Source organism: Oncorhynchus keta, chromosome 16 (genome assembly GCF_023373465.1).
Source record: "Oncorhynchus keta strain PuntledgeMale-10-30-2019 chromosome 16, Oket_V2, whole genome shotgun sequence".
Taxonomy (NCBI): Eukaryota; Metazoa; Chordata; class Actinopteri; order Salmoniformes; family Salmonidae; genus Oncorhynchus; species Oncorhynchus keta.
In genome coordinates, this window is record NC_068436.1 from 642,232 (window position 1) to 665,421 (window position 23,190).

The window sequence follows — 23,190 nt, forward strand, 5'->3', positions numbered from 1 at the left end:
TATGATCCCATTTAAAACAATATTGATAATAATAAACGTGTACATATAAATGGTGGCTCCATATTGGTGGGCTATATGCATTTGCAATATTTAATATCCATATTGCACGAATTCAGCATGTGCTCAATTAATTGGATTAGTAAAGGCACACTTCTAGCGCACTGGAACGCACCATACGTTCTTCCATGAAGTACGTAACATTTCGCTGAAAAACAACGTTTTCAACACGGGTTCCTGTAAGTAGATAGATTCAGTTCCTGCTTTAAGTCGAATTCTGTAACGTTAGCTAGCTAGCCAATTAGCTTAGTTTAGGAAACGTTAAGCAGGTTTGACATATTATTATACATTTTAGTGTTACTAGTAGTAACAACATTACATATTAAACTCAACTCCGGCGAAATGTGCAGTGTGTATGGCTAGTCTGATTTAATCAGGCTGTATACACATTTAATTGGTACCAATTCATACACAATCGAATGCTTGCATACAAATGTATGAATGTCGCTAAAACAATCTTGTCATTCTCACGGGCTGTCAGTCATTGCATCCAATGTGTCTGAATTTGAAAGTTGGCCCTAGCTAGGTACATTAATCCAGCCACATTCCATCCATTCTCTGCTAGGCCTAATAATGATTGGGCTTCACAATCACGTTGCTGTGAATGAAAAATCAGAGATGGAGCCATAGGTCTATTGTAATGCCTTCAGTATTGATCATTGCTAAGTTAGATATTAATAACACTAATCAAAAACTTGTTTTTATTTTATTTCTTACATGCAGAAATGACTGGTGGCAGCCAGCATCACATAGAAGATGAACAAAGGTGATTGGGAAAACAGATTGAAGAAGGTGGAAGAACTAGCTCAGTCCTTCCAGCAGTGTCCTTTGACCTCATGCTACAAACCTAGGCTGTCCCGGCCATGGCAGCCATCCTCCATATGGAAGCTCTTCCCTCGTCAATGTATGGCTATCAACTTTGCACAGAGTTGCAGAGAGGTATGCACCAGCATGTCTGGAGTAACATGGTGCCAGATCTGTTTGTGCTGTCATGTTTGACATTGACCATAGGATTTGACAAGAGAGCACAAACAGATCTGTGAGCAGGCTTTATGTCCTTTCGTGTGATGTGTGTTTCATTGCACTTCCGTTTTATATTACCTTTATTTAACTAGGCAAGTCAGTTAAGATCATATTATTATTTTCAATGACGACCTAGGAACATTGGGTTAACTGCCCTGTTCAGGGGCAGAATGACAGATTTGTACCTTGTCAGCTCGGGGATTCGACCATGCAACCTTTCGGTTACTAGTCCAACGCTCTAACCACTAGGCTACACTGCCGCCCCAATGAGTCATAATAACAGAAAAAATGACATTGTTTTCAGCTAACTGTAGTTTTGACTGCCCTCTAATTCAAAGGACGTACACGTGTTTGCACTTGAGAAGGAACAGGCAAAGATGGGTCAGAGGATCTTCCTGGTCACCAGTTACAGTGAGCTATGGCATTACTACAGGTATGTATAAGGTTACACCATTCACTTCAATACAACTTTATTTATACCTTCATAGGCAGTTAAGAAATAAGAAAGTCCTATTTGTCATAACTGAAGACTGTTAACCAATGGTACTACTGCACTTCAACCCTTTCAATTTCAACTAATTAGTACCTACAGGCAATCTCTGATGCATTGCTATGAGGTGATCCCAGAGGGGGCTGTTTGCAAGCTATATTTTGACTTGGAGTTCCACAGGCCCTCCAATAAGGGCTTTGATGGGAAGTGCATGGTGGCCTCCCTCATCCAGGTACGCAAACATTGAATGCTTCCTTCCCTCTCAAGTGCAAAATAGACTTGGGTCAAATATGTTGTTTATGGTGTTAGTTATGTCATTGTTATGACAATTTACTTTACACTGACATGACACACACAATGTTTAGATCAGCCTATTGGCGAGGCAAACTAGCTAGCAAACTGGCTAATCAAATGAATGGTTTGTGGCATGACAGTGTAAAGTCAGTTGCCATAAGGTGAAGCCAGCTGCCAAGACTGTTTAGGACAAATGTTATTTCATTGTTATGACAGTGTTATGTAGCCCTTATGACTGATGGTCCAAATGAAGTGGGGATCTGTAGAAAGTTGTTTTTTGTTGTACATTCTGAGGAATTAAATATTAATGTATCCACTCTCAAATTCATAGACAGAGCTATGGATGCAAATACTCACTTGCATAATTTTAATAATGTTTTGAGGCTATACAGTGTTTGTTTACAGCTACATTGTTTACAAACAATGGAGAAAAACAAGCTTATATTTTAGGTTCTGATGGTATGACAGTTCAACATAAGTTACATTCTTCAAGAATCAATACCGTTCAAAAGTTTGAGGTCACTTAGAAATGTCCTTGTTTTCCATGAAAACATATATGAAATTAGTTGCAAAATGAATAGGAAATATAGTCAAGACAAGGTTATAAATAATGATTTTTAATTGAAATAATAATTGTGTCCTTCAAACTTTGCTTTTGTCAAAGAATCCTCCATTTGCAGCAATTACAGCCTTGCAGACCTTTGGCATTCTAGTTGTCAATTTGTTGAGGTAATCTGAAGAGATTTCACCCCATGCTTCCTGAAGCACCTCCCACAAGTTGGACTGGCTTGATGGGCACTTCTTTATGTACCATACGGTCAAGCTGCTCCCACAACAGCTCAATAGGGCTGAGGTCCGGTGACTGTGCTGGCCACTCCATTATAGACAGAATACCAGCTGACTGCTTCTTCTCTAAATAGTTATTGCATAGTTTGGAGCTGTGCTTTGGGTTCCTGTTGTAGGAAAAAGTTGGCTCCAATTACGCACATACAGGGTATGGCATGACGTTGCAAAATGGAGTGTTAGCCTTCCTTCTTTAAAATCCCCTTTACAAATCCCCCACTTTACCACCACCAAAGCACCCCATGACCATCACATTGCCTCCACCATGCTTGACAGATGGTGTCAACACTCCTCCAGCATCTTTTCATTTTTTCTGCATCTCACGAACGTTGTTCTTTGTGATCTGAACACCTCAAACTTAGATTTGTCTGTCCATAACACTTTTTTTCCAAATCTTCCTCTGTCCAGTGTCTGTGTTCTTTTGCCCATATTAATCTTTTCTTTTTATTGGCCACTGAGATATGGCTTTTTCTTTGCAACTCTGTCTAAATGCCCAGCATCCCAGAGTCGCCTCTTCACTGTTGACATTGCGGGTACTATTTAATGAAGCTACCAGTTTAGGACTTGTGAGGCATCTGTTTCTCAAACTAGTCACTATAATGTACTTGTCCTCTTGCTCAGTTGTGCACCGGGGCCTCCCACTCCTGTTTCTATTCTGGTTAGGGCCAGTTTGTGCTGTTCTGTGAAGGGAGTAGTACACAGCGTTGCACGAGATATTAAGTTTCTTGGCAATTTATCGCATGGAATACCCTTCATTTCTCAGAACAAGAATAGACTGATGAGTTTCAGCCTGTAATCGAACCCACAGATGCTGATGCTCCACATACTCAACTCTTTCAAAAACAAGGACATTTCTAAGTGACCCCAAACTTTTGAATGGTAGTGTACATAATTTATTATAAAAGTCCAAAAATGGATGTAGCAATCAAAGATTGAACCTTTAATGTCGATGGTACATACTGCAACATGTTTATTAATATTTATATTTGGTAACGCTGTTTTCTCCTGTGTGTTTACAGTATGTGTGTGAGAAGCTGGAGGAGGTGTATGGGATTGAGTGCTCTGGGAAAGATGTTCTGAACCTTGACTCCAGCACAGAGGAAAAATTCAGTCGCCATCTCATCTTCATTTTACCAAATGCAGCTTTTAAGGATAACCTACATGTCGGTACGTAATCTCCTACTGTCTCTGATGAAAAAAGTGGAAACGAGACCGTAGATAGAGATATACAGTTGAAGTCAGAAGTTTACACCTTAGCTAAATACATTTAATCCTCGTAAAAATTCCCTGTCTTAGGTCAGTTAGGATCACCACTTTATTTTAAGAATGTGAAATGTCAGAATAATAGTAGAGAGAATGATTTATTTCATATTCTATTTATTTCCTCACATTCCCAGTGGGTCAGAAGTTTTCATACACTCAATTAGTATTTGGTAGCATTGCCTTTAAACTGTTGAACTTGGGTCAAACATTTTGGGTAGCCTTCCACAAGCTTCCCACAATAAGTTGGGGGAATGTTGGCCCATTCCTCCTGACAGAGTTGGTGTAACTGAAACAGGTTTGTTGTCCTCCTTGCTCGCACACACCTTTTCAGTTCTGCCCACAAAGTGCTTCACAGTTGGGATGGGTTCTTCGGCTTGCAAGCCTCCCCCTTTTTCCTGCTCACACAACGATGGTCATTATGGCCAAACAGTTGAATTTTTTTGGTTCATCAGACCAGAGGATATTTCTCCAAAAAGTACGATCTTTGTCCCCATGTGCAGTTGCGAACCGCAGTCTGGCTTTTTCAGGTTATGTCGATATAGGACCTGTTTTACTATGGATACTTTTGTACCGGTTTCCTCCAGTATCTTCACAAGGTCCTTTGCTTTTTGTTCTGGGATTGATTTGCACTTTTCGCACCAAAGCACGTTCATCTCTAGGAGATAGCGCTCACCAAGGAGACGCGTTCTATGACGGCTGCGTAGTCCCATGGTGTTTATACTTGCATGCTATTGTTTGTACAGATGAGCGTGGTACCTTCAGACATTTGGAAACTGCTCCCAAGGATGAACCAGACTTGTGGAGGTCTTGGCTGATTTATTTTTATTTTGCCATGTTGTCAAGCAAAGAGGGACAGAGTTTGAAGGTAGGGATTTAAATACATTCACAAGTACACCTCCAATTGACTCAAATGATGTCAATTAGCCTATCAGAAACTTCTAAAGCCATGACATAATTTTCTGGAATGTTCCAAGCTGTTTAAAGGCACAGTTAACTTAGTGTATGTCAACTTCTGACCCACTGGAATTGTGATACAGTGAATTATAAGTGAAATGATCTGTCTGTAAACAATTGTTGGAAAAATGACTTTTGTCATGCACAAAGGAGATGTCCTAACCGACTTACCAAAACTATAGTTTGTTTAACAATTCATTTCTGGAGAGGTTGAAAAACAAGTTTGAATGACACATGTAAACTTCCGACTTCAACTGTATACACTGAACAACAGTATAAACACAACATGTAAAGTGTTGGTCCCATGTTTCATGAACTGAAATTAAAGATCCCAGAAATGTTCTGTTGGCATGCTGACTGCAGGAATGTCCACCTGAGCAGTTGCCAGATAATTTCATGTTAATTCCTCTACCATAACGCCTCCAATGTCTTTTTAGAGAATTTGGCAGTATGTCCAACCAGCCTCACATCTGCAGACCACGTGTATGGCATCGTATGGGCGAGCAGTTTGCTGTTGTGAACAGAGTGCCCCTTTGTGGGGGTGGGGTTATGGTATGGGCAGGCATAAGCTATGGACAACAAACGCAATTAGATTTTATCGATGGCAATTTGAATGCACAAAAATACAGTGATGAGATCCTGAGGCCCATTTCTTTTGTGACCAACATATGCATATCTGTATTCCCAGTCATGTGATATTCATAGATTTGGGCCTAATTTATTTATTTCAATTGACTGATTTCCTCATATGAAATACTGTAACTCTGTAAAATCAATGAAATTGTTGCATGTTGATTTTATATTCTTGTTCATTTTCGATATTAAACTCAACTTCACAATATTATTGCTTCATATTGGAGGTAGAAAATAAAATGAATTTCTAATCCATGTAGGCTTGTGCTGATTTAAAAAAATATCTCTCATCAGTAAATCAAGTATGCATTTTGTCTTTTTTAAAGGGCAATTTATCCATTTGATTCTGCAACCAGTGCTGAGCGTGAATAGGAGGGGAAGTGAACTTGAGAATGACATGTGTGGAGTCACAGAGGACAGTGGCAAAAGGTCTGTCATTTGATGTTCTAAAACAAATTTTGGTAACACTTTATCTTATTATTCCAAGAGATTTAACGCAATTACTAACTAAGAAACTAATTGATAGATTCATTCAATACTACAACACAATACTTAAGGGTTTAGAAAAGTCAGGTCCATAATAATTGGCACCCTTGATAAATATTGGCACAAAATACTGTATAAAATAAATAATACAAATACTGAGATATATTGCATGTTCCATATAATGGAGAAATTATATTTTATACTAATACAATTGCTTAATGAAATATATTTTGTTTAAACAGTAATACAAAAATTCTCAAATATAGGGGTCAAAATAATTGGCCCCTCTCTTTTCAGTACACTAGCACCCTCCCCTTGTGAGGATAGCAAAACTGAGCTTAATTCTAAAATGTTTAATAAGGTTGGATTGAAGAGGGCAATCCATAAGAGCAGACAAAGGATATCAAGGATCTTGAAAGACTCTGTATGGAGGAATGGTCTAAGATCCTTCTCAACGTGTTCTCCAATCTCATTAAACATTTTCGAAAAAGGCTCAGTTTTGTTATACTCCATACATTGAAAACGGGGGTGCCAATAATTTTGACCCCTATCTTTCTTATGAAACAAAATCTCTTTCCCTGTGCAGTTATATTACTATAAAATAATATAATAAAAAAATGGAATTACATTGAGCATACAATATAGCTCAGTATTTGTATTATTTATCTTATACAGTCTTTTTATGGTTATCTTTATCAAGGGTACCAATAATTATGGACCTGACATTAAAATCCTATGTATTATTATTATTATTAGGGGGCTGATTGGAAGTCCACAGGCCAAGAGGCCCAGACAGGAAGAGAGGGACCTCAGCTTCCTGTTGGTGAAAAACAAGGACGGACATGATGGGCTTTTTGTTGACCTCGGTAAGTGTCACCTGAAGCATCTTGAAAAGTCGATTTTAACTTTACTTTCAAATGAGGCTTAAATAGTAGATACAAGCATTGAAAACTAATCTTTTTATCTTTGAATTTTGTTCTGTTTTAGATGATTATATCTCTATTTTATTGCTGTGTTTGTCCATCAATTATTAATTTTTTATAACCAGTCTATAGTTGTATGGAATTTGATTTATCTTGTCAATGCATTGTAAATTGTGTCAGTAATACTAATTTCCACTTGTTTGTGTTAATTTATGTTACAATGGATGAAATGTAGGTGTGTACACCAAGAACAGAAACTTCCGTCTCTACAAGTCATCTAAGGTGGGGAAGAATGTAGCCTTCACTGTCGCAGAGGACAACAAGTTCATCACCAAGCCTAAAAGGAACATCTCTATAGAGGAGAGCTTGTTCCAGTCCTCCTTAATCAGCAACGTAAGGTACAGATGAAGTGAAGGGTGGAGTTGCCCCTAGATTCTGATCTTTGGTCAGTTTAGCATTTTCCCCATAACTGGGCAGGTTGGCATTTATTGGGATGTCTCAGGGGATGGTGATCCTAGATCTGTACCTAGGGGAAACTTTACCCAGGAACTACAGGTGACTTGACTGTGTACTGACCTGGCAAAGCTGGTTGAAATCATTTAAAAAAAAATGCTATCAAACAAGCCCACTGAATGCTGGTTTCGTCATGCGACATTAAGTGGGAGGAAGAGCAGGGGTGTGTCTTGAAGATTAACATTTGGATTGAGATGGAAGTGCTTGACTATTCAACATGCTTAATATTCTGACATTTCAATTAGAGGTTCGACCGATTGTGATTTTTCAACGCCGATACCGATTATTGTTGTAATAATGACAATTACAACAATACTGAATTAACACTTATTTTAACTTAATATAATACATCAATAAAATCAATTTAGCCTCAAGTAAATAATGCAAAAACAAAGTGTTGGAGAAGAAAGTAAAAGTGCAATATATGCTATGTAAGAAAGCTAACGTTTCAGTTCCTTGCTCAGAACATGAGAACATATGAAAGCTGGTGGTTCCTTTTAACATGATTCTTCAATATTCCCAGGTAAGAAGTTTTAGGTTGTAGTTATTATAGGAATTATAGGACTATTTCCCTTCCCTCTATACCGTTTGTATTTCATTAACCTATGATTATTGGATGTTCTTATTGGCACTTTAGTATTGCTAGTGAAACAGTATAGCTTCCGTCCCTCTCGTTAGCGTATGCTAACTAGCTAGCCATTTCACTTCGGTTACACCAGCCTCATCTCGGGAGTTGATAGGCTTGAAGTAATAAACAGCGCAATGCTTGACGCACAACGAAGAGCTGCTGGCAAAAAACGCACAAAAGTGCTGTTTGAATGAATGTTTATGCGCCTGCTTCTGCCTACCACCGCTCAGTCAGATACTTGTATGGTCAGTCAGATTATATGCAACGTAGGACACACTACATAATATATAGTAATATCATCAACCATGTGTAGTTAACTAGTGATTATGATTGATTGTTTTTTATAAGTTAAGTTTAATGCTAGCTAGCAACTTACCTTGGCTTACTGCATTCGCGTCTCCTTGTGTAGTGCTACGAGAGAGAGGCAGGTCGTTATTGCGTTGGATTAGTTAACTGCAAGGTTGCAAGATTGGATCCCCTGAGCTGACAAGGTGAAAATCTGTCTTTCTGCCCCTGAACAAGGCAGTTAACCCACCGTTCCTAGGCCGTCATTGAAAATAAGAATGAGTTCTTAACCTGACTTGCCTAGTTAAATAAATAAAATAAAAAAAATTAAAAAATTAAATCAGCAAATCCGATTGTTGTGAAAACTTGAAATCGTCCCTAATTAATCGGTCGACCTCTAATTTCAATATTGGTCTGCAGTTTCACCGGTCAGAAGATTCTGACATGGGACCTCCATGACGAGAGGGATGGGATATGCCCCAAGCCTCATGCTCAGCTGGGTTCGACTTCACCCTGTGTTTCAGGTACTGACCCCAGAAGACAGAGCTGTGTGTGTGTGTTGTGTACGTGCGAGCAAAGTTGTTAATGACCTCACCCAAACCAGGTGAATCATTCTATAAAATACGAGATTATTTGTCACTGGTCTACACACAATACCCCATAATGTCATGGAATTATGTTTTTAGAAATGTTTACAATTGAAAAGCTGAAATGTCTTGAGTCAATAGGTATTCAACCCCTTTGTTATGGCAAGCCTAAATCAGTTCATAACAATTTGCTTAACAACTCAGATAATAAGTTACATGGACCCACTTTGTGCAATAATGGTGTTTAACACCATACTACCTCATCTCTGTACCCCACACATAATTGTATGACCCCTCAATCGAGCAATGAATTTCAAACACAGATTCAACCAGGGAGGTTTTCTAAACCCTCGCAAAATAGTGCACCTATTGGTAGAAAGGTCTTAATTATTTTTTTTTTTTAAAATAATGCAGACATTGAACATCCCTTTGAGCATAGTGAAGTTATTAATAAGGCTTTGGATGGTGTGTCAATACACCAAGTCACTACAAAGATAAAGGCATCCATCCCAACTCAGTGGCCAGATAGGAAGGAAACCACTCATGGATTTCACCATGAGGCCAATGATGACTTTAAAACAGTTAGAGTTTAATGGCTGTGACAGGAGAAAACTGAGGCTGGATCAACAAAATTGTAGTAACTCCACAATACTAACCTAAATGACAAAGTGAAAAGAAGGAAGCATGTACATAATAAAAAAATTGGCAAAATCCTAGAGGAAAACCTCCTTCATTCTGCTTTACATCAGACACTGGGAGATTAATTCACCTTTCACCATGACAATAACCTAAAACACAAGGCCACATCTACACTGGAGGTGCTTACCAAGAAGACAGTGAATGTTCCTGAGTGAACAAGTTACATTTTTGACCTGAAAATAGTTGTCTAGCAATGATCAACAACCAGTTGAACAGAGCTGAAAGAATTTTGAAAAGAATGTGGTAATGTTAAACAATCCAGATGTGGGAAGCTCTTAGACGTACCCAGTAAGACTCAGGGGTGTGAATAATTTTGTAAATTATTTCTGCATTTTATTTTAAATGAATGCTCCAAAAAAAAAAAACATATTTTCACTTTGTTATTATGAAGTATTGTGTGTAGATGGGTGAGAGAAAAAATCTGTTGAATACATTTTTTTTTCAGGCTGTAACACAACAAAATGTGAAATAAGTCAAGGGAATGAATACTCTGTGTGCAAAGCTGTCAAGGCGAAGGTTGGCTACTTTGAAGAATTTCAAATATAAAATATATTTTGATTTGTTTAACACTTTTTTTGGTTACTACATGATTCCATATGTTATTTAATAGTTTTGATGTCTTCACTATAATTCTAGAAAAGAGTAAAAATAAAGACAAACCCGGGAATGAGTAGGTGTGTCCAAACTTTTGACTGGTACTGTATATATATACAGACACAGATGAATACACTTTTGTATTTTGTATGCACTTTTGGGACTATTCCATTGCGCCAGGCAGGCTATGTCAAGCTCACGTCAAGTATTTTAAGGAATATGACATATGTATTTGACCCAGGTCTGAAGATTTCATTGCCAATGTTAAACTTCTGGCTAATACTGGTTTTGACTGAAGAAAACAGGGGTTATTGAATTTAATAGCCTTTCTATGAAAGATATTGTTTTGTTTGTCATCCTTCAATATAAGACTCTTTGGGAGGCTACCAGTGTTCTCCCCACAAAGAAGTGGACAACTTTGTTCTTTCTGTGGTGAAAAAGGATGGCATCCAAGGAAGTAAGTTTTTAAGCAGCTGTTAGATAAATACTGTATGTATTATTTTAGATGCACTGTATGTAATAGAGGTCGACCTATTATTAATTTTCAAAGCCGATACCGATTTATTGGAGGACCAAGAAAAGCAGATACCGATTAATCGGACGATATTTTACAATTTATTTGTAATAATGACAATTACAACAATACTGAATTAACACTCATTTTAACTTAATATAATACATCAATAAAATCAATTTTGCCTCAAATAAATAATGAAACATGTTCAATTTGGTTTAAATAATGCAAAAACAAAGTGTTGGAGAAGAAAGTAAAAGTGCAATATGTGTCATGTAAGAAAGCTAACATTTCAGTTCTAACATGAGTCTTCAATATTCCCAGGTAAGAAGTTTTAGGTTGTAGTTATAATGTGAATTATAGGACTATTTCTCTCTATACGATTTGTATTTCATATACCTTTCACTATAGGATATTCTTATAGGCACTTTAATATTGCCAGTGTAATAGCTTCCGTCCCTCTCCTCGCTCCTACCTGGGCTCGAACCAGGAACACATCGACAACAGTCACCCTCGAAGCAGTGTTACCCATGCAGAGCAAGGGGAACAACTACTTCAAGTCTCAGAGTGAGTGACGTTTGAAACGCTATTAGCGCGCACCCCGCTAACTAGCTAGCCATTTCACATCGGTTACACCAGTCTAATCTTGGGAGTTGATAGGCTTGAAGTCATAAACAGCGCAATGCTTGAAGCATTGCGAAGAGCTGCTGGCAAAACGCACGAAAGCGCTGTTTGAATGAATGCTTACGAGCCTGCTGGTGCCTACCACCGCTCAGTCAGACTGCTCTATCAAATCATAGACTTAATTATAATATAATAACACACAGAAATACGAGTCTTAGGTAATTAATATGGTCGAATCCGGAAATTATCATCTCGAAAACAAAACATTTATTCTTTCAGTGAAATACGGAACTGTTCCGTATTTTATCTAACGGGTAGCATCCATCAGTCTAAATATTCCTGTTACATTGCACAACCTTCAATGTTATGTCATAATTATGTAAAATTCTGGCAAATTTGTTCGCAACGAGCCAGGCGGCCCAAACTGTTGCATATACCCTGACTCTGCGTGCAATAAATGCAAGAGAAGTGAACACAATGTCACCTAAATATGCAGGTTTAAAAATGTATACTTCTGTGTATTGATTTTAAGAAAGGCATTGATGTTTATGGTTAGGTACAGTCGTGCAACGATTGTGCTTTTTCCCCCGCAAATGCACTTTTGTTAAATCATCCCCCATTTGGCGAAGTTGGCTGTCGTTGTTAGGAAGAAATAGTCTTCACACAGTAACACAATTTTCCTAGTTAAAAGAAATTCATGTTAGCAGGCAATATTAACTAAATATACAGGTTTAAAAAACTATACTTGTGTATTGATTTTAAGAAAGGCATTGATGTTTATGGTTAGGTACACGTTGGTGCAACGACAGTCCTTTTTCGCTAATGCACACCGCATCGATTATATGCAACGCAAGACACGCTAGATAACTAGTGATTATGATTGATTGTTTTATATAAGATAAGTTTAATGCTAGCTAGCAACTTACCGTGGCTTCTTACTTCATTCGCGTAACAGGCAGGCTCCTTGTGGAGTGCAATGTAAGGCAGGTGGTTTGAGCGTTGGACTAGTTAACCGTAAGGTTGCAAGACTGAATCACTGAGCTGACAAGGTAAAAATCTGTCATTCTGCCCCTGAACAAGGTAGTTCACCCACCGTTCCTAGGCCGTCATTAAAAATAAGTATGTTCTTAACTTCTTGATGCACCTGTTAGCGGGATCATTTTCGTCGACAACCGCTGAATTGCAGAGCGCCAAATTCAAATTAAATTACTAAAAATATTTAATTTTCATGAAATCACAAGTGCAATATAGCAAAACACAGCGTAGCTTGTTGTCAATCCACCTGGCATGTCAGATTTCAAAAAAGCTTTTATGTAAGGACATCTCTCTCAGTAGACAAAACATTACAAACAGCTAGCAGCCAAGTAGATTGTTTTTCTGACTTTCGTGACCAATCAAATGAATCGCTTACCTTTGATGATCTTCGGATGTTTGCACTCATGAGACTCCTGGTTACACAATAAATGTTCCTTTTGTTCCATAAAGATTATTTTTATATCCAAAATACCTCCATTTGGTTGGCGTGTTATGTTCAGAAATCCACAAGCTCGAGCGGTCACGACTGGGCAGACGAAAATTCCGTAAAGTTCATAGAAGCATGTAAAAGTTTTTTTATAATCAATCCTCAGGTTGTTTTTACAATATAATCGATAATATTTCAACCGGACTGTACCTTCTTCAATAGGAGAGAGGGAGAAAATGTCTGCTCCGCATTCCAAACGCTTCTGGCACCCAGCCATACAATGGTGCGGTGTGATCTTTCTCACTAATTTTTCAAAATAAAAGCCCGACACTATGTCTAAGACTGTTCACAACATGTGGAAGCCATAGGAAAAGGAATCTGGTTGATATCCCTTTAAATGGAGCGAAGGCAGGCAATGGAACAGAGAGCTTTCAGGAAAAACAGCACTTCCGGGTTGGATTTTCCTCAGGTTTTCGCCTGCAATATCAGTTCTGTTTTACTCACAGACAATATTTTGACAGTTTGAATCTTTTGAGTTTTTTCTATCCTAATCTGACAATTACATGCATATTCTAGATACTGGCCTGAGAAATAGGCAGTTTAATTTGGGTACGTTTTTCATCCAAACATCAAAATACTGCCCCCTACACTCAACAGGTTAACTGACTTGCCTAGTTAAAACCTCTTAAGCCCACCCGACACGCAGGCGTCCCATCTAGCCATCAGGAAATGCATATGCGCCACGCCAAATGCTAATAGCACTCGTTAAAACTCAAACGTTTTTAAAACACACATGCAGGGTACTGAATTAAAGCTACACTCGTTGTGAATCTAGCCAACAAGTCAGATTTTTAAAATGCTTTTCGGCGAAAGCATGAGAAGCTATTACCTGATAGCATGCAACACCCCGAAATACCTGAAGGGGACGTAAACAAAATAATTAGCATAGCCGGCGCTACACAAAACGCAGAAATAAAATTCATTACATTCATTACATTCATTAAACATTCATTACCTTTGACGAGCTTCTTTGTTGGCACTCCTATATGTCCCATAAACATCACTATTGGGTATTTTTTCGATTAAATCGGTCCATATATACCCAAAATATCGATCTATGAAAAGTGTGTGATCCAGAAAAAAACAGCGTTTTAAAACGCAACGTAATTTTTAAAATAAAAAAGTCGACGATAAACTTTCACAAAACACTTCGAAATACTTTTCTAATCCAACTTTAGGTATTAGTAAATGTTAATAATCTATCAAATTGATCACGGGGCGATGTGTATTCAATAGCTCCACATCTTCAAATCATGGTCGGAAATCTCTCTTCCAAAACATCCTGTCGGAGACCGGAAGGAATCTCTCTTATTCGTTTGACCAAGAAACAACCCCCAGGCAATTGACAAGACTGGCGACATCGTGTGGAAGCTGTAGGACTTGCGATCTCGGCCCCATCTAATTCGCTGTTCCATAGACAATACATGCAAGTGGCGCATTGATATTTTTTCCAGTTTTTGGTGATCAGTTTTCCTTGCGCTTTTCGACGAAACACACGTTCTGTTATAGTCACAGCCGTGATTTAACCAGTTTTAGAAAAACGTCAGTGTTTTCTATCCACACATACTAATCATATGCATATACTATATTCCTGGCATGAGTAGCAGGACGCTGAAATGTTGCGCGATTTTTAACAGAATGTTCGAAAAAGTAAGCCCTAAGCTTAAGTGGTTTTAAATAAAGGTTTTTAAATCGGTGTCCAAAAATACAGATTTCCGATTGTTATGAAAACTTGAAATCGGCCCTAATTAATCGGCCATTCCAATTTAATCGGTCGACCTCTAGTATATAATAAAACAATCTAACTGCTGCTGCATTAAAGATCTGTAGTGTATCAAATTAACCAAGTTGAAGTGTTGAAATATAAAAGTTTCCAATATTTTCCCTAACAGGCATACGACGGTGGAATTACTTTGTTTCAGAGCAGTTACTTGTCTACGACATCCTAAAGTACCGCTGGTGTCAGAATGTTCACCGGTGCCACAAAAGCAACAACATCATGTGAGTGTCTAGTTTGGAATTGAGGGGATCTGTCTCAGTAGTCCAAAGTGTCATCCTTCCTTCCTCTCCTTTTCTCCTTACTGGATTATGTATTGATCTAAAATAACTGGACGGGTGAAAGCAAATAGCCCTATAGGTGTCCACCATGTTCTTTCCACCTATCCTGTTCTTTCAGATCAGTGCAGTTGAAGGAGAGGAAGCCATTTAAATGCATCGTGATAAAGCCCTTTGTTACTGAATCCAGAGAGGAAGAGGCAAAGCATCTGTCCACGCGAAAATATAGCGTCAAGCAGTGGGAGTGGGGATTTTTGTATAGAGTTCAATGGAAGAGTGTTGTTTGGTCAACATAAAAAAATGTATTGCTAATTTGCTACTTGAGGCTTATTTGATTGAATTTAAGTTTTGTAATGTTTAGGTTGTTACAAATGTACATAAACAGTGGATTCGAAGGTATTCAGATCCCTTCCCCTTTTCCACATTTTGTTATGTTCTAATCTAAAATGTATGAAATTACAATTTTCATAAATCTACACACAATACCCCATAATGACAAATCGAAAACAGTTAAAAACATAAATACCTTAGTATTCAGAACCTTTGCTATGAGAGTCAAAATTGAGCTCAGGTGCATCCCGTTTCCATTGATCATCCTTGCGATGTTTCTACAAATTGATTGGAGTCCACCTGTGGTCAATTCAATTGATTGTGCATGATTTGTAAAGGCACACACCTGTCTATATAAGGTCCCACAGTTAACAGTGTATGTCAGAGCAAAAACCAAGCCATGAGGTCGAAAGCTCCGTGAATTTGTCCGTGGAGCCTCCCTGGAGCATTGTCCCCAGGGAGGTGACATTCTTAAATAGAAGAGTTTGAAACCCCAAGATGGTCATTCTGACAGAGATGGTCATTCTGACAGAGTTTCTCTGTGGAGATGGGAGAACAATCATCTCTGCAGCACTCCACCAATGATAGAGTGGCCAGATGGAAGCCACTCCTCAGTAAAAGGCACATGACACTCCTATTTGCCACATCTTCAATTTAAGCCTACTGGAGAGCGTGTGCCCTCAGGCCTGGGGGGAAGCTAAAGTCATTCTGTTACCCAAGAATAGTAAACCCCCTTTAGTGGCTCAAATAGTAGACCAATCAGCCTATTACCAACCCTTAGTAAACTTCTGGGAAAAAATTGTGCTTGACCAGATACAATGCTATTTCACAGTAAACAAAATGACAACAGCATTTCAGCATACTTATAGGGAAGGACATTCAACAAGCACAACACAAATGACCGATTGGCTGAGAGAAATTGACGATAAAATGATTGTGGGGGTTGTCTTGTTAGACTTCAGTGCCGCTTGTGACATTATCGATCATAGTCTGCTGCTGGAAAAAAGTATGTGTTATGACTTTACATCCCCTGCTATAATGTGGAGAAAGAGTTACTTGTCTAACAAAACACACAGGGAGTTCTTTAATGGCGGCCTCTCAAATATAATCCAGTTAGAATCAGGAATCACCCAGGGTAGCTGTTTAGGCCCTTTACTTTTTAAACTTGCCACGGACATGCCACGGACATGCCACGGACTTTGAGTAAAGAGTGTCTATGAGTAAAGAGTGTCTATGTATGCGGATGACTCAACACTATACACGTCAGCTACTACAGCGACTGAAATGATTGCAACCCTCAACAAAGAGCTGCAGTTAGTTTCAGAGCAGGTGGCAAGGAATAAGTTATCCCTAAATATTTCTAAAACTAAAAGCATTGTATTTGGAACCAAACACTCACTAATCCCTAAACCTCAACTAAATCTTGTAATAAATAATGTGAAAATTGAGATGACTAAACTGCTTGGAGTAACCCTGGATTGTAAACTGTCATGGTCAAAACATATTGATGCAGTAGTAGCTAAGATGGGGAGACTGTCTATAATAAAGTGATGCTCTGCCTTCCTAACAACACTATCAACGAGGCAGGTCCTACAGGCCCTAGTTTTGTTGCACCTTGACTACTGTTCAGTCGTGTGGTCAGGTGCCACAAAAAAAAGGTCTTAGGAAAATTGCAACTGGCTCAGAACAGGGCAGCATGGCTGGCCCTTGGATTTACACAGAGCGCGAATATTAATAATATGCATGTCAATCTCTCCTGGCTGAAAGTGGAAGAGATTGACTTCATCACTACTTTTATTTATGAGAAGTATTGACATGTTGAATGCACCAACCCATGCATACCCCACAAGACATGCTACAAGAGGTCTCTTCACAGTCCCCAAGTCCAGAACAGACTATGGGAGACACACAGTACTACATAGAGCCATGACTACATGGAACTCTATTCCACATCAAGTAACTGACGCAAGCAGTAGAATTCGATTTTAAAAAACAGATAAAAAAAAACACCTTATGGAACAGCGGAGACTGTGAAGCAACACAAACATTGGTAGAGACACACACACACACACACACGATAACATACGCACTACACATAAACATGGATTTAGTACTGTAGATATGTGGTAGTGGTGGAGTAGGGGCCTGAGGGCACACCGTGTGTTGTAAATGTATTGTAATGTTTTTTTTTTATTGTATAAACTGCCTCAATTTTGCTGGACCCCAAAAAGATTAGCTGCTGCTTTGGCATCTGTAATAAGTACAAATACAGCCGGCTTGAACTTTGCAAAAAAGGACTCTCAGACCATAAGAAACAAGATTCTCTGAACTCTTTGGCCTGAATTCCAAGCTTCACGTCTGGAGAAAACCTGACACCATCCACCATTATGGTGGTGGAGATGTATTTCAGTGACAGGGACTAGTCAGGATTGAGGGAAAGATGAACAGAGCAAATTACAGAGAGATTCTTGATGAAAACCTGCTCAGGACCTCACCTTCCAACAGGACAATGACCATGAGCACACATCCAAGATAACACAGGAATGTCCTTGAGTGGCCCAGCCAGAGCCCGGACTTGAACCCGAGCCAACATCTGGAGAGACCTGAAAATAGCTGTGCAGCGACATTCCCCATCCAACCAGACAGAGCTTGAGAGGATCTTCAGATTAGAATGGTAGAAACTCCCCAAATACAGGTGTGCCAAACTTGTAGCATCATACCCAAGAAGACTCGAGGCTGTAATCGCTGCCAAATGTGCTTCAGGACTGGCTACCCCTCATAGCCTGGTTTCTCTCTAGGTTTCTTCCTAAGTTCCGGCCTTTCAAGAAATTTTCCTAGCCACCGTGCTTCTACACCTGCATTGCTTGCTGTTTGGGGTTTTAGGCTAGGTTTCTATACAGCACTTTGACATCAGCTGATATAAGGAGGGCTTTATAAATACATTTGATTGATTGATTCAACAAAGTACTGAGTAAAGGGTCTGAATACTTATGTGAATGTAATAGTTCAGTTCAGTTTTTCAACATTTCAAAAAATCTGTTTTTGCTTTGTCATTATGGGGTATTGTGTGTAAATTGAGAAAAAAAGAATAAGGCTGTAGAGAAATGTCAAAATTCAAGGGGTCTGAATACTTTCCGAATGCACTGTAAGTGGACACATGGCATCCCTGCAACTGAGATTTTTTTTATATACACTGCTCAAAAAAATAAAGGGAATACTAAAATAACACATCCTAGATCTGAATAAATGAAATATTCTTATGAAATACTTTTTTCTTTACATAGTTGAATGTGCTGACAACAAAATCACACAAATTATCAATGGAAATCAAATTTATCAACCCATGGAGGTCTGGATTTGGAGTCACACTCAAAACTAAAGTGGATCACCACACTACAGGCTGATCCAACTTTGATGTAATGTCCTTAAAACAAGTCAAAATGAGGCTCAGTAGTGTGTGTGGCCTCCACGTGCCTGTATGACCTCCCTACAACTCCTGGACAGTCTGTGGTGGAACGTGGCGTTAGTGGATGGAGCGAGACATGATGTCCTAGATGTGCTCAATTGGATTCAGGTCTGGGGAACGGGCGGGCCAGTCCATAGCATCAATGCCTTCCTCTTGCAGGAACTGCTGACACACTCCAGCCACATGCATTGTCTTGCATTAGGAGGAACCCAGGACCAACCGCACCAGCATATGGTCTCACAAGGGGTCTGAGGATCTCATCTCGGTACCTAATGGCAGTCAGGCTACCTCTGGCGAGCACATGGAGGGCTGTGCGGCCCCCCAAAGAAATGCCACCCCACACCATGACTGACCCACCGCCAAACTGGTCATGCTGGAGGATGTTGCAGGCAGCAGAACGTTCAGTGGCGAATTTGCCAATCTTGGCGTTCTCTGGCAAATGCCAAACGTTCTGCACGGTGTTAGGCTGCGTAAGCACAACCGTCACCTGTGGACGTCAGGCCCTCATACCACCCTCATGGAGTCTGTTTCTGACCATTTGAGCAGACACATGCACATTTGTGACCTGCTGGAGGTCATTTTGCAGGGCTCTGGCAGTGCTCCTCCTACTCCTCATTGCACAAAGGCTGAGGTAGCGGTCCTGCTGCTGGGTTGTTGCCCTCCTACGGCCTCCTCAACGTCTCCTGATGTACTGGCCTGTCTCCTGGTAGCACCTCCATGCTCTGGACACTACGCTGACAGATACAGCAAACTGTCTAGCCACAGCTCGCATTGATGTGCCATCCTGGATGAGCTGCACTACCTGAGCCACTTGTGTGGGTTGTAGACTCCGTCTCATGCTACCACTAGCGTGAAAGCACCGCCAGCATTCAAAAGTGACCAAAACATCAGCCAGGAAGCATAGGAACTGAAAAGTGGTCTGTGGTCACCACCTGCAGAACCACTCCTTTATTGGGGGTGTCTTGCTAATTGCCTATAATTTCCACCTGTTGTCTATTCCATTTGCACAACAGCATGTGAAATTTGTCAATCAGTGTTGCTTCCTAAGTGGACAGTTTGATTTCACAGAAGTGTGATTGACTTGGAGTTACATTGTGTTGTTTAAGTGTTCCCTTTTTTTTTGAGCAGTGTATATATATTGGAGTTGTGCCTGTTGTTCACATGCAAATCTGCCCTCTCATTGGCTAGAATGTTCCCACCTGCTCCAATTGTTAGAGCACTCAATCCCGTCTCTTGTCAGTATATTGATACTCTTTGGTGAATCTAACGTTTTCTTGATTCCTTAACCACCTCCTCAAAATGCATCTGAGGAGATCCTTGATTCCTCCCCTAGGACCTTCTCTTGCCTCCTCCTCACAACAAGGAATTTACTTTTGTCCCCCTGACTGTTCTTTCTCTTTTTCCCCCACAGGATTCTGGTGGATCTTAAACAGGAGGTCTGGTACCAGAAATGTCATGACCCTGCTTGCAAGAGCTTCAGATCTTCTAGTATGTGCTGGTTTACATTGAAATATTATTGAAGTAATAATAGTGCAGACTTTGATTTCAATAGATCTAATGCTATTGACACACGTAGTCTTATCACCACAATCAAGAGCCTGTGTTTTAGGTGATTGGTGTACCAGTATGTCATGAATTGAAATGACTGGAACAGCAGGAAATCTTACAGATTGTGCCTTTTAAACCAGTCATTACTCTTCCAGGTTACCCATTACCACAGGACATCTGCATCAGCTACCTCATAACAATGGTGAGTTCTGCACCTGTTCCCCTCACTGCTACGAAAGTCTGATTCGCCTGTCACACTTGTAATTTTCTATTAAAATGGCCACATCACCACAAGAAACAGAAAGAGACTGTTGGGTACACAACTTCCTCTGGCTACATTTTATTTTTTATTTTACTAGGCAAGTCAGTTAAGAACAAATTCTTATTTTCAATGACGGCCTAGGAACAGTGGGTTAACCGCCTGTTCAGGGGCAGAATGACAGATTTGTACATTGTCAGCTTGGGGATTCGAACTTGCAACCTTTCGGTTACTAGTCCAACGCTCTAACCACTAGGCTACCCTACCTGCCGACCCACATGAATGGGTTTCAAAAAAGAATCCCACAATAACAAAAGTAAAAAAATAAAGCTATTAAGCTGTGTGTTTGTCTATTTGGTGGCAGGATGAGGAGGACCAGGCATATCTGATGGACGACGTGGGGAACATCGAGCTCAGCCAGACACTCCTAGTGGAGAAATACTTGGGGGGCCCGGCAGCAACACTTCTCCAGGGAGAAGACCGCGATCCCTGGGGGGATGACCAGGCTTACCTGGAGGCCCTGGAGGATGTTGAGAGAAGCACAGGCGATTTGGCAGAGGATGATGTCCCAGATGAGCTTCTGCTTCAAAACATGACTGAGTTTGAGTCCCTCAAAGATTTGTGCTTGTCGGCCACTAAGTGCTAAGTGCATTTTCCCTCAATTCTGTTCATGGAGAGACGGGGTGACCAGGCTTTTGCTCCAGCTCAGGGGGAACCCACCCCATTCAACTATTCGAGGGTTTGATGGTGTGTTGGTGGTGTCAGGTGCTGGGCTGGAACAAAAGCCTGCCAGCCTGTGAGTCTACAGGAGCAGAATGGAAGAAGACTGCATTAGAGGGAGGTTATACTTGTCCAACAGTTCATTTCTCATTTGTAATACAGGCTCCTGAGTGACGCAGTGGTCTAAGGCACTGCATCTTAGTGCTAAAGGAGTCACTACAGACCCTGGTTCGATTCCAGGCTGCATCACAACCGGCCGCACAATTTGCCCATTGTCGTCCGGGTTAGGCAGTCATTGTAAATAAGAATTTGTTCTTAACTGACTTGCCTGGTTAAATAAAGGCTAAATAAAAACATTGAAATTCAGTACAATCCTCAATTTCAATTACTGGCAGTTAATGCACTTTATAAAAGAGGTTTTTCCCAATTACCTAGGCCTATAGCAGGGATCTCCAACAGGTCGATCGCAAGGTGCAGATAGCTCGCAGCCCACCTATGAGTAGCAAGCCAAACAATTCTGAAAGTACATGCAATTATCATGTGTTCCACTGCAAAAGGTCATAAACAAATCTCACAAGTATCAGACACTGCAAGCTCTCAGCTACTATCTAGTCAATGCCGCATTGACATTATCAAACCCCTGGTCAGCCACTATTGGATTAAAAACCCAAACCAATATCTGCCATATTAATTTCCAGTAATATTGCATTTGTCTATCACTCTGTGTAGCCAGAAATACTTTCCCAAAACCTTTATCATTTGCAAACTTTGCCATGAAATGAGCAGCAGCAGTACACATTCCACAGATCTGCAATTAAAGGATAATTACACATGGATTTTTTAAGTTTCCTCCAGATTCAAGCATTGCCATGGACTCAGAACATCCAATTGTTTCTATATGAAAAAAAAAAAAAGTTAAGTAGCTCTCATGGAACAAAATGTTGGATGCGTTAGTGTGACAATTACCACAAATGTCTGGGAATATGCCATTAAAAAGAGCATCGTCAGCTGTGTAGTGCGCTGCACAATAAAGCACCTTGCTTTGAATGTCGGCCCTACTGGTTCTGATAGCGTAGAATTGTATATAGGATGTTTCTGATAACTGAACATTTACCAACTCCTTACCTGTTTTCTGGTCCTTGTTTGTTCTGGGTGATTTGACTGTGAACCATTTCTGCAAATTGAGTCACCAAGCATGGAAGGAAGCTAAAGTAATTCCACTGCCTAAAAATAGTAAAGCACACTTTGCTGGCCAATCAGTTTGCAGCCTGTTCTTAGTAAACTGATGGAGAAAATTGGGCTTGATCAAATACATTTTACATTTAGCAGAGCAACTTACAGTAGTGAGTGGATACATTTATTTGTACTGGTCACCCGTGCAAATTGCACCGACAATCCAGGCGTTGGAAGTGCCATGCTCTACCAACTGAGCCACACAAGGTAATTCTTCAGGCACTCAACTAGTACTGCATTGACTAGGATGAAAGATTGGTTGAAATAAATGGATAATAAGATGAGTTGGAGCTGTATTGTTAGATTTCAGGGTAGCCTTTGTTTGATCTTAAATTGTTAAAAACTCACTTGCTATGACTTTACGTCACCTGCAATCACATGGTTGGATAGTTATTTAGCCAATAGAACCCAGTGTCAAATGGATGTTTAACATCAGATATGTAAAGTGCAGTGTCCCTTAGGGCAATTGCCTTGGTCCGTTAAAGCCTCTATTTTTACAAATGATTTGCCACAGGTCGTACACGAAGCTAAAATGACTGTGGATGATTCCACACAACATATCAGCACCCAAAAGCCAGTGAGCTCACTGAAATAAAGAGTTAGTATCAGAATGAGTGTCTGTCCATCTGGTAATATGGTAAAGTGCG

The 23,190-nt window shown here is 39.9% G+C and overlaps 1 protein-coding gene across 3 annotated transcripts; it reads left to right on the forward strand.

Moving 5' to 3' along the window:
• Window positions 1–43: 43 nt before the first annotated feature.
• Window positions 44–22,362, forward strand: primpol (primase and polymerase (DNA-directed)). 3 transcript variants are annotated; one of them, XM_035789032.2, is made up of 14 exons: window positions 44–236; window positions 781–996; window positions 1,419–1,513; window positions 1,664–1,802; window positions 3,727–3,874; window positions 5,884–5,986; window positions 6,800–6,909; window positions 7,202–7,364; window positions 8,813–8,916; window positions 10,643–10,729; window positions 14,825–14,933; window positions 20,195–20,271; window positions 20,487–20,533; window positions 20,955–22,362. In XM_035789032.2, exons 2-14 carry the CDS (start codon window positions 814–816, stop codon window positions 21,234–21,236), a joined length of 1,647 nt encoding a protein of 548 aa, XP_035644925.1. In that variant the 5' UTR covers window positions 44–236; window positions 781–813; the 3' UTR covers window positions 21,237–22,362. The 3 variants fall into 3 exon arrangements, with proteins under 3 accessions (XP_035644925.1, XP_052320334.1, XP_035644924.1); XM_035789031.2 differs by lacking the exon at window positions 44–236 and adding an exon at window positions 251–326; XM_052464374.1 differs by lacking the exons at window positions 20,195–20,271; window positions 20,487–20,533; window positions 20,955–22,362 and adding an exon at window positions 15,109–15,309.
• Window positions 22,363–23,190: the final 828 nt, after the last annotated feature.